Raw genomic sequence first — 12,285 nt, 5'->3', positions numbered from 1 at the left:
AACATCGCCGCGCGTGCGCCGGCGCCCGACTTCAATCCACGAAAGTGAAAGAAAGCTGGACGAGTCGATCTTTGTCCTTTATGTAAACAACCGTCGCGCTGCTGACGCGCGACCGCGACGTCGCGTCGCGCTGCTGACGTCAGCAGCGCGACGTCGCGCGTCACTCGTCCAGCTTTCTTTCACTTTCGTGGATTGAAGTCGGGCGCCGGCGCTCGGCCGGGTGGCTGTCCAGGGACGGTGGATGGTGCTCGGACAATGCTTTTACGCACGCCCGGTCCTACTCTACCGAGCTGCCTTTCAGCTCCGTGGATGGAAGTCGAGGCCCGGCGCTCAGCCGGGTGGCTGTCCGAGGACGGTGCATGGGGCTCGGTCATGGCTTCTACGCACGCCCGGTCCTATCGTATGGAGCTCTCGTCCACTTCCGTGGCTGGACGTCCACGCCGCCACACGCCTGTAAGTTTGTTTTGTTAAATAAAGAGCCGTTTACCAAACCCACGTCTTTCCTTGAACTTTGTTAACGCTACAATATAGTTATATAGTAAATCTGTGGAATAACGACGAGGCTGGCGTCAGGGCGCACGCGCGGCGATGTTGACAAAGGACGAGGAATTTGATCGATGGATTTAATGATTTAGAGTGCACAGATGGTTTGATAACATTATTGCTTATATAATAGTTATTTGATATATAATTTATATATCGTTATATGGGCCTGTGGAATATTTTTAAGTGCAAAAGCCGTCAGCGGCGCGCACGCATTGTTGACAAAGGACGATTGATGGATTTAATGAATTGGAGTGACGCAGATGGTTTCGCGCTGCTGTCGTCACTTGAAATTCAAATTACAGTAATCCCTTGCTACATTGCGGTTCGTTTATCGCGGTTTCATTTTTTTTTTTTTGAAATTTTTTTTTTGAAATTTTTTGAAAAAAAAAAAACCACATATAAGTCGCTCCTGAGTATAAGTCGCCCCCCCACCCAAACTATGAAAAAAACCGCGACTTATAGTCCGAAAATTACGGTACTTAACCGGGGAAAAACCGTAGTGTGGATTTGAAATAAATCTTTTGTAACACAAGTCCTTGCATGAACTCCTGTGGAACTTCCTACTGTACTTACGCCGCTTTATTAATGACATATACAGTAAATATGTACTGTATTAAGTTACCTTAATATTGTTTTTATTCCTTTCAGTTAAATTCAGTAATCACTGCTTCATTCAGCAATTTGTGCTGAGTCATTCCAGTGTCATTTGCACAATAAAGTTATATGATTTCTCATGATTTTCCCATAAACCGTGAATTATTCGCTATTAATGACGGATGCAGATCATCTCCCTTTTATAGCAAACATGAGAGGTTTGCTGTGGGGGCTGAAATGTCTTCATTAAACAGACAATAAACCACACCTCTTCTCTCGATTGTTTTTTCTCATCATCTCATTTAGCCTACATATGTCTCCGCAAAGCGTAGTTGTTGTCGGAGCCATTTGGGAGAGAAATCCCACTCAATGACTTCTCGTTACCCTGCAACGACTGGTGGCGAGAAGTCTTACTAATGCATTTGTGCTTGTTATGGCTGTTGCTTTTGGGAAGAGAGAATGCTATAGCGAGGTTACTAAAGTTCCAGCTGACCAAAATTCACACTCAGCTGTTTGCCCCTGAACAACACTCTCTATTTGGATCAGATTGATTAGCGTTGCTGATACTGTAATAGTTATAACTCGCCTGACTCGCATGCAGACAGCAAGTTCAATTTCCACTTTGTGAATTTGAGATGGGAATGTTGTCTGTCTCTTAACGTGCCCTGTGGTTGACAGGCAACCAGTCTGGAGTAAAGTCTGCCTCTTGCCTGATGTCAGAAGTCGCCAGCTCCTTGTGTGTTTGAAAAGTAATATGCCATTGCACGCACAAAATGTATTTAGTTTTATATATAACCACAAGTACTCCTGTTTGAGTGGGAAAAAGTTGACTCAGTTTCTCTCCCCTCTTCTATTGTATTATTACTTCGCTAGCGACAAAGCAAGATGTCGATGTTTGGCGGGCATCTCTTGCCTGAGGCAGCTCGATGATGGCTATCTGTTCATGTGCGTTTACTGACTTGGCCGAAGGTAGAATAGGCAGACACTACTTAGAGCCAACAGGCTGTATTGGAAGTGTCTGCTTGCATGCACGTTCCTATTTCGGTTTATTTCTCATTTTTCTATCCCGTCTCATGTCTACTTAAGGTTAAACATCATTCTGTCACATAACACTGTGACCCCAAAGAGTAGGGTAGTGAAAAAAAATGAATGGAAGTTTTCTTTTTTTTTTTAAAGCAACAATCTCACCCTTTTTCTTCCAATACTATAAAAGGGGTGTTTTTGAAAGGGTGATCTGGAACATTATGTTTCCTGTGTTTGTGCAAAATTGAAGTCAAACATTCTTATTCCAAAATAGACTTTCATTTATAATTTCCAGAAGGTGTCAACTGGCCTTTTCGAGATGGATTACTGCCCATGGAGCAGTAATGCATTGCTGAAATTTGTAACTCATATTTCAAGATTGACTGATTTCTGAGTTGGGAATGCTTAATTTGTTACCACTGATGACTGATGCTGTTCTAAAGTTTGTTGATGAACTCAGTTCCGTCTATTCATCACAGTGAAACTGCTTGTCACTTGAAAGGGAAGGAACCAAAACCGCAAAGTAGGAAGCAGACATCTTGCACATCTATTTGGCCTGCAGAACTGTTTGTGTGAGCACATCATGGACCCCATCATGTGACGTGGAAACTTGTCAAATCTGCAACCTCTCTGTGATCCAGTTTGATGCCCAGCAGCAGGTGAATGAAGTTCCTCAGCTGACGTTACCATGACTTATTTTGTTAGTAGATACTTCCATTTGTTTTGTATCCTCTGCCTGCTTCTAGGTAAGAGAGTTGAAAGGTCCGTCAGTATTGGTGTGTATTGGTGTTTCAATGTCTTTTTTTTGCCTTTGCAGAGTGCAGAGTATACTGCTTGGAGGTTCAAGTTGGGGCAGAGGTTACCTTGACGTGCAAGTACGATGCTCGCTATTATGGCAAACTGTCAGTGTGCTGGGGTCGAGGGCCAATCCCTAACAGGGGCTGTGCCAACGAAGTCATCAAGACGGACGGATCATTGGTAACCAGCAGACTATCCGAGCGCTACTTACTCATGGGTAATATTGTGGAGGGCGACGTGTCGCTGACAATCAGACAGCTTGTGGAGAGCGACTCGGGTGTGTACGGCTGCCGTGTGGAAATCCCAGGCTGGTTCAATGACCGCAAACATCAGATGACCTTGACGGTGGTACCAGGTGAGATCCAGGATTATATTTTGTATTGTGAGGTGAGGTGGCAAAAGTACTCACGCTCTATATAAATAATATACAGTTGCTTGTGTAAAAAAATATTCTGATACAAGCACAAAGGTACTGTTCTAGTCAAAGTCGTTGTTCAAGTTACATTTATTTATATAAACCTTGATCACAAAAGAGTCTCAAAGGGCTTCGCATGTCACAAACATCAATGACATCATCTGGTCTTAACATCACGGACGGGCAAGAAAAAACTCAAAGAAGACCTATAACCACATATGAAATACACAATGGTTTAACTCTTTTACCCAAGTAAAAAAAAAAAAAAGTACTGACAGATTTAAGTACAAAAAATAAAAATATTTTAAATATTTTGTATGATATGATGTGTAGGCCACAGATAAGTGTTTTCAATTTTAGGGAGTAAAAATAAAACATAGAAAATTCACTATTACAGTAAAGATGAAGGAAAATGTACAATGATGAAGTATTTGTCCTCAGTTTCTTCCCACCCTTGACTTCCCAACCATGCTTGAGGAGCACTTTGGTCAGGAAACGTGTGCACTGTGTCGCTCATCACAAGCTGAAATAACACCACCTTCATTGTGACTGCATACCTAATAGCAATTCTACCTTTTAGCACGGCCTGATTCTCTAATGGTGGAGATGCGGGAGGTCAGGGACAGAACTGTCACCGTCCGCTGGTCTCATGTGTTTGACGGTGGAAGACCCATCACGTCCTATAGGATTGACCTCAAGAGCAAAGAGGGTACTACAAATCTCCGGAGCATATCTCGAAATATTGTTAGGACAGTGTCTAGTTTCACATGCGGGGGGGGCATGTCAAACAGATCAATGGGATGCTGCAGTGACAACTCACATGTCAAATCCAAACCTGACCGAGGTCACTCTGGTGGACTTGCAGCCGGCTAAGAATTACAACCTTCGCATGTTTGCGATCAACAGTCAGGGCACGAGTGATACCAGCAATGTTCTCACAGTCATCACAGAGGAAGGAGGTAAAGTAAAAAGTTATAAAGTAGTAATATTTTGGGTTTATTCAACTGAGATTTTCTTCTATTTTATGACTGTTCTGCTTTCGTTTCTTTGCTGCTCAGCACCAGATGGCCCACCCTTAGACATGCGTCTACAAGCGTTCTCGTCTACAAGCATCAGAGTGTCTTGGAAGGTAAAGTTACTTTTGACAGTTTATCCAAGACCATACCAAAATCCCTCAACAAAAAAAGGTGGTTTTATGTCAAGAAAAAAAAAATCAAGCAGGTTATTTAGAGTGGTACAATCACTCATCACTATTTTTAAATGACAAACCAGTCTCTGTTCTTTATATTTTAGTACTTTTTAAAAAATATTTATTTGCTTATTTTATTCTTTGAGAATGTTCACATTGTTAGTTGATAATGTGATTGATTTATCGTCAACAAAATGAAACTACCTGTTTTGAAAGTATATACATACATTTTGGGGGTTACAAAATCACGTGTTGGTTTAACTTTCTTACTTTTTGTTCTAGTTGTCATCATTTATAAATAAAATATTTAATCAAAAATAAACTCCTAAACATATCGGGGGATATTTTTCCATCGCTGTAACGTGTAACATGAAAGCACGATGAAAATGATAAGCCCGAGTAGCATAGATTTTTCAGCAAGGCAGTTTCACATCTTTAGCGGACATGCATTTGAAAGCAGAGACAACAGTGTAATTTTTCCCAATTTTAAAGCCTCATTTTACATACAGTACTTGCTAACTCATATTTGAATTGTTTTTATCAATACACTATTCCGTGTCAAATTTAGATGACATTTATTTTCACTCTGGAAGGACTTTTAACATAGAAACTTGTTAATAACGATTATGGTTGTGTTAACAATATAGCCCCCTAGAGCCGACCTGAGAAATGGAGTTATTCGAAGTTACCGCATCAGCTACAGAGAGTACGACCCTGTTGGTAGACATTTCAAATGGTGGCAGCGCCAGAGTGTCACGGCTACACGGCCACAAGAGAGCCTCATACTGAGTGGATTGAGGCCTTCCACCAAGTATGGCGTCCTCATACAGGCCGAGACCAACGCAGGAATAGGACCGGCCTCCAGTGCGCCCCTATGCTCCACTTTGGCTGAGAGTGAGTTATTATAGAATTAATTCAAAGAATATACATGTACAGCACTGTACACAAGTGTGTGCGTGTGCGCGTGCGTGTGTGTGTGTGTGTGTGTGTGTGTGTGTGTATTTGTTTATTTCAGCTCTCCAAACTTCCACCCAGGCAACAATCAACACGCTCTTCACCAGTACATGGCCAATGGTAGACACCACAAGATTCATCTCAGGTACAAATAACACATACTCAGATAGGAAAACAAACAAACAAACAAACAAACAAACAAAGAAACAAACAACAATTAAAAATGAAAAAGAAAATGGCAGCACAATTTTTCCTTTGTCAACCAAAAAGGAAAATTGTAATGGTAAAGTAAATTAGTCTATTCTTTTTAAAACACTATTATTAATGTAACAATTATGTCCATAGTAAATCATCTTGTATTTATGTATTGTGATGCAAAAATATCAGATGGTTAAACTTTACAAGTAATTCCAAGCACGGCATAAGTATCTTTCTTTTTTTGTCGCTCCTGCTTATTTTCTGTTCACAGATGTCACAACTCCAGATGTGTTTATTGCCAGTACAGCATGGGAACAAAGTCCTACAGGTTTTTCCTCAAGTACAGCATTTGCCGCTATGGCAGGAAATAGAATTCATGATGATCCAGAGTAATGTAACTCAAGTTAAAATATGCTTTTGGGCACCTGTGTCTTTCTCAGTGCCTCCAGATCCCCCTGTTGTTGAGTTGAAGGAGGTGAGAGACAACACAGTTTCTCTCTCTTGGACTCCTGGGTATGAGGGAGACGCCCCAATTACCGGGTATTTGCTTGAGTATAAAGCATTGAATGGTAAGAAACAGTATAATCAGTAAAATTACGCAAACAATCTCAATAAAATAAATATTGACTGTTTTTGTCCATTGATTTCAAAATTGACTTCTGTTCCAACAACCACAGGCTCGTGGGATTTTAAAAAGACAGTAGTGGACTTCAGCCCAAATCAGACAGAGGCCACCATTATCGAGATAAACCCCTCCACGTACAACATCCGTATGCTTGCCAAGAGCAGTCTGGGAACGAGTAAAGCCAGCAACATCCTCACCTTCACTACTGGAGATACAGGTGACGGTGTGACATTTTCCTACAATGTTATCTAATACCCATGTGGAATAAGAGTTTCTCTTTCATAATAAAAAAAACCTTTCATAATAAAAAAAACCTATCATTCCCTTTTTAGTTTGACTGAATCATGCAAAAACTGACCTCTTCCGTAGAAAATCAATTTCAAAGTCAAAAAGTCAAAGTCTGCTTTATTGTCAATCTCTTCATGCCGAGCGGGCCACACTGGAGCGTAACAAAAAATAGTACAATTGTGAGGGGAAATGTTAAAACCATTTACTGTATCAAAATCCTCACATGAATGTAAATGTCAAATGCAAATAGTTCCCATGACAAGTAATTTTTTTTGGTAACTTTTCCATGCGAAAATAAAAAAAATGCATGACGTTAATTCATAGCAACTTCAATCCCATAATATGCTCTGTAATTTCCTTTGCGGCTTGCAGATCATCAGCAGGATGTTTTCTCCACAACCGCAACCATTAATACTCATGCCGCAGTAAGTATGACTAAGCATGTTTAATTTTTACACTGGGTGGCCATCTGGAGCATTGGGAAGTTTCCAGACCAATGTATGGCTGTATACCAGTCCGAGTCAAAATTTTAATCATTTGTTTCTTGTCCAACTAAAACCAAGTTTAACAGCACGGCATTGCAGTGCCCTCTAGAGGACACAAATAAGTGAAGAACCGATATTTTTCTTGAAACATTTGTCTTCTAGACGAGCTCTGAGGAAGGTGGAAGTGGTCACCTTGCTGCCATCGTTGTTCCACTTGTGCTGGTGTTGTTGTTGATTGTTGCCTTAGTGACAACATGGTACCTGAGACGTAAGTGAGAGTGATGCTTCAGATCACTCAAGCTCCTTTTGCTTAACTGTCCACCATGTGTGCCCTCACAGGGATAAAAGTGAAAAAAGGCAACTTTAGCCTGTGAGTGTCTGCATCCTTGTCACTACATGCATTCCCAAAGGCAAGTTTGACTTATGCGTTCTCCTCCACAGATGGTTGAGCCGCGGAGCAATACTTTATAGAGGCTCTGAGTCCATGCAGGAGCTGTGAGACATGCTCCTTTAAACCATGTCAACATGAAATACAGTAATAGACCAAAAGAGACATTTTGTCAGTGTCAGAAAAAAAATACAGGTTTGTTTTTTGTTGAAATGATTTTGTCTGTTGTATAAGCTCAATAAAGTGTGAATTGTAAACTTTCAACTGCAGTGACGAAGGTATCACTGAAATATGGCATTTTATATGAAACACACAAAGAATTGTCTTGATATGCACAAAGAATTTTCTTGATATGCTTACATTTTGAAACTGCTGACTGTGAAACGTATGAGAAGGTGTCATTAAAAACTAATGCATTTGGACAGATTTTGTATGTGATCATTGGGGTCAAAGGCTTACAATCATGTGCACAAATGCTTCTCGATTTAAAATGATCATTTGCGTGTCTGCCTGTTACTGACATAAACTGCTCTCTTGCTGTATCCAAGTGCCAGAAGAGGGCGTTAGGGCCCCACAATAAAGTGCGTTGCGTCTCAGCCATCATCAGTGTACCATCCTCTTGAGGAGCTACTGTAGCCAAACTCGATTTCCATCCATCTGTCTGATAAATCTCTAAATTGGAGGAGAGAATTTGATATGTGGGAGATTTGGGGTAGTAGTCTGCCAGGATCACCCAACAATGAGGGAACATGGGAGTGATTGCAAGTACCGTTTTTCTGCTCTTACCACATGGCACAATATTTGTACATGACTATATCTGGAAGAAGATCGAGATTCATGGGTAAAGAAGCATCTTATATTATCCCTCCAGGACAGATACAGTTGACGATGTAAATCTTGCTTGTATAACAAAGTAAAGTAAATGTAGATTGTAGAGTGTGACTGAAATCTGTAAGATGCTGCTTCTTTTCTTTTAACCACCACAGTGCTTTTGCATCAACAACGGACTTTTTTGTCAACAACTCTGCTTTCATTTGTCTCTTCAAACATTGTTAATTGCTCTCCGTGGCTCTTGAATAAGAAAAAAAAATAGTCAGTGGTAGATGTGGGTGGGAATGGTTATATGACTGATGAGCTTTCTTTGATTGTTCACGCATATAAAAAATATCTATGATGTATATTTTTTGTGTACCTAGAATCTCCGCGTGCTTCCCCTAGTATACGACACAAGAAACCAACACCGTGGTCATGTCAACAATTAACAACATGAAAATGATTTTTATCACCATGTTATGATCCAAGAAGTTAATCATTTTTTTAATTTGCTCAGCTGTCAAAAGCAAATACCAGAAATATGCACAAGTTTTAGGTCATCATGAGATGTGGTCTTTATTGATTTGATCAAAACTGTCCAATTCCTTTATTTTTTATTTAGATGAAAAACATTCGACATAAAAATACTAATATAGGACAAATGAGCTTTTCAATCTTTATTTCCACGTATTGTCATCTGGAATGGAAGCACAACTTTAGTTTTCAATGATGTTTAGTGAGACCTTCCCAGAAACTCTTACTTTGCGCACAGAGGCTTCTTTCTTCTGAAGCACTTTCCAAATTGTTGTTTGGCTGATTTTAGGGCTATGGCTCTGATTGATTTTCCATCTTCTCTCAGCTAGCTAATTATTCTTACTTTTTTTTTGTATCAGTAGAAAACTTTCAGGTTTCCATATTGGTTACGGTTCTAACCAGTAAACATGTCCTCACAGGAAAAACCCAAATCTGAAACTAAGTATATGCACTCAGATTTATTTATGATCAAATTAATAGGACAACAAAAACCTGCCAGTCATAGGATCCAAGATTTTTTCTCAGATGAAATAGTACTGGGTTCAAATAAAAAAGAGGTATTTCCTTAAAAATGCTGAATTCTTGTCTCATATTCATCTTTAAATGTCAAACCTAAATGTTTTCAATCAATACAAATGAATATAATAAACAAGTACTTGTAACATTCATGTATAATTCAATAAATATGTGAAAATGTCATAAATATATCAAACTGCCATGACATTTTCACAGCGAGAATTTACATTATTACAGCGTATAACATTTGGCAAGGCGAGTTAAATAAATCCCCTCATGCCGTGTATGAGGATGGTACCAACCTTTGATATAAAATGATTATTTTAGTTCCATTACTAGTTTGCTAATTGGAACGATGAGAACACACAATGGATGCAAATTTACATCTGAGACGACGGAAACCCCATTGAATTGAAAACTCATCTCAATATCAATACATTTGTGTCGTTAGCTTAGGACATGGTTCAACTTTGCTCAAGAAGCACGTGGCAACCCTATAACTGTGGCTTTTTTGCGGAGTTACCGTATACATAATCAGGTAATGCAGCGTCAACGATGCTGGATAAGGGCTGCAGCATAACACCACAGGTGGGAGATTGACGAAGGAGGTAGAGTGTGCGTATGGCCAGAACAATGGCAGCATTAGCAACCAACGTAATGTTAGTACTGCAATAAATCATACACCAACTTTCTGGCCACATCAATGCACCAGCACTCAGGAAGTGGAGACTGAACGGTACCACACACACCAAAGACTGAGCTCCACAGGAGGGGCTGGTCTGCAGACCACGATGAATGCATGGAGCTGCCAGATGTTGGCCCTTCATAGAACAGATGACAGCAGCAGCGCTGAAAATAAATAGGAGGTGAGGTGGAACCAAAATGTGACGAGATACGGATGCAGTTTGTCAAAGCATGAGCAGCCATTGGCTCCTTTGGTGATGAAAGAAGCACTAATTGATTCAAGTCTTGCCAAGCCCCCCCCCACTGACTGAGACAGCTCAAAGGGAACATTTCATCCTATTAGAGCCATAGCTTGTCAATGTGCAAGTGAGAGTAAGTCACAGTAAGAGCAGAGTAACAGAGTTTCAAAAAAAAAAAAATGGAGACGAGTGCCATGGAAAAGCAGTCTAAAAATCACCTCCAAGGACGTCATTTGTGACAAGATCTGACATTGCATTTGCGTGTGTGTTGTGATCCGATTACCCCACCTGGGTGAGATGGAAGGCAGTGCTCATGTTTGAAGGTCAGACATACGGTAACAGTTACCATGGAGACGACAAGTAGACCAAATAAACCAAGAGCAGTGTTGTCACTTTATCAAGGCATCTGTGGGGTGCATAGGTTTGAAATTTGTCTGGTTGTGAAATACCTACACTGTATTCTTGTTTTCTGTATGATTATTTTCCTCTGTGGAACAAATTCCGGATTAGAATACACTCATTCATTTGGAACACAATATCGTGAAAGCGAACGTGGGAAGATTATTCTTTCCAAAGCTAAAAATACATACATACGTATAATATGATCATTTTAGTTGATTGTAAATGACCAGTATCTCTGGTGACATAAAGCACGCTTGGTGAGAAGTGACCCATTAAATGCCTGCTGACTGAGCTGAAACGTGAAGGCATATTCCCAGATCCCATGTAACAATGGCAAACTAACCCAAAACGTTTATTTGGGTATATTTTGGTCGAATTGTCATTGCCGATTTAAGCACTTGTGTTTAAACTTGTTTTTGTGTTGTGAATCTTTCCTCTTGTTCGAGCAAACCCATCTCACAAAGTGCCGTTGAATGCAGAATGCAATATTTAGATTGACAGCCTTAATCACATTTATCGCATGGTTATTATTGAGCACATCTTGAGTCGAGCGGCAAATTTTAACCTTCCTGAGAAGTTTCCATAGAAACCCGCCAGAGTTCACGTTGATCTAGTGAGTTTATCAAATAGAGGAGAAAAATCATTTGGCAACCTGTCATTGGGGACAGAAATAACTATAATGGCTCGGTTGCTGCATCTCTTTGCATTCTCATAATCCTGCGTGCTCGCAGACATTTCAATAAACGTTTGAACCTCCTGAACCACACAGCTTGTACGATTCATATCACATGTCACCTCTCATTCAGAGAGCATTAAGTGTCAGCGCTTTGAACATGGCTCCTAATCTCTTTAAATTTGTTTGCATCCTCTCAGCTAACGCCATTGCTTTTTATACACCTGCCCAGAGGCGAGTTCCGCTATGGAAAATCGTCAAACTGGAAGATCTCCATCAGCTTGGCAGCAGAACACAGTGGAAGTCTTGGATCAGTTTAGGGGATTGGAGCAGCTGAGCTCTGCCATGGAAGGCACGTGAATAAGAGGAGTCTTTAAGGATGGAAGGAGCATGGGGATAAAGAGTGAGAGAGGGCTAATCACATCAAGGGATTAGTGGCTGTCATTAATAGAGGACAAGGAATCTGCTTGGTGACATTCTCAAGCATACTATCTATCTATCTATCTATCTATCTATCTATCTATCTATCTATCTATCTATCTATCTATCTATCTATCTATCTATCTATCTATCTATCTATCTATCTATCTATCTATCTATCTATCTGTCTGTCTGTCTGTCTGTCTGTCTGTCTGTCTGTCTGCCTGCCTGCCTGTCTGTCTGTCTGTTTGTCTGTCTGTCTGTGACAATGATTCACAGTCACACAGCTGTCTTTCCTTTCCTTGACCAACCCTGGGCAACAGTTATGATTTTGGTTTGTCATATTCTTGCTACCTACTTCATACAGGAAAATAATATTCTTCTCCCCTGAGCGTTTGTGTGTGAGTGTTTGTTTTGGCATGCACCCTCCCTTGAATGATGGCCATTCAGTGGTGAACAAACAAGACATTTGTCTGCATCACCTAAGGGAAGACACAGTGG

General features: G+C 40.4%; 1 protein-coding gene across 2 annotated transcripts; it reads left to right on the top strand.

The window, feature by feature from the left end:
* The first annotated feature begins 2,736 nt into the window (after nucleotides 1-2,736).
* Nucleotides 2,737-8,104, top strand: LOC119129192 (protein sidekick-2-like). 2 transcript variants are annotated; one of them, XM_037262280.1, is made up of 14 exons: nucleotides 2,737-2,909; nucleotides 2,981-3,316; nucleotides 3,957-4,085; nucleotides 4,168-4,335; nucleotides 4,435-4,505; nucleotides 5,213-5,459; nucleotides 5,581-5,664; nucleotides 5,989-6,057; nucleotides 6,158-6,286; nucleotides 6,395-6,559; nucleotides 7,003-7,055; nucleotides 7,278-7,383; nucleotides 7,455-7,485; nucleotides 7,557-8,104. In XM_037262280.1, exons 1-14 carry the CDS (start codon nucleotides 2,852-2,854, stop codon nucleotides 7,612-7,614), a joined length of 1,704 nt encoding a protein of 567 aa, XP_037118175.1. In that variant the 5' UTR covers nucleotides 2,737-2,851; the 3' UTR covers nucleotides 7,615-8,104. The 2 variants fall into 2 exon arrangements, with proteins under 2 accessions (XP_037118175.1, XP_037118176.1); XM_037262281.1 differs by having other exon boundaries at nucleotides 2,738-2,909; nucleotides 5,989-6,045.
* The last annotated feature ends 4,181 nt before the right edge of the window (nucleotides 8,105-12,285 follow it).

Source organism: Syngnathus acus, chromosome 10, assembly GCF_901709675.1.
Source record: "Syngnathus acus chromosome 10, fSynAcu1.2, whole genome shotgun sequence".
In the NCBI taxonomy this organism is placed as follows: Eukaryota; Metazoa; Chordata; class Actinopteri; order Syngnathiformes; family Syngnathidae; genus Syngnathus; species Syngnathus acus.
This window is presented reverse-complemented; position numbering and strand designations above follow the sequence as displayed.

Excerpts from the sequence above, each read along its gene's own strand:
- LOC119129192 (XM_037262280.1), top strand. The coding sequence starts at position 2,852 with ATGACTTATTTTGTTAGTAGATACTTCCATTTGTTTTGTATCCTCTGC. Across the intron at positions 7,056-7,277 it reads CCATTAATACTCATGCCGCA|ACGAGCTCTGAGGAAGGTGG; the intron begins GTAAGTATGACT and ends TTTGTCTTCTAG. Across the intron at positions 7,384-7,454 it reads GACAACATGGTACCTGAGAC|GGATAAAAGTGAAAAAAGGC; the intron begins GTAAGTGAGAGT and ends GTGCCCTCACAG.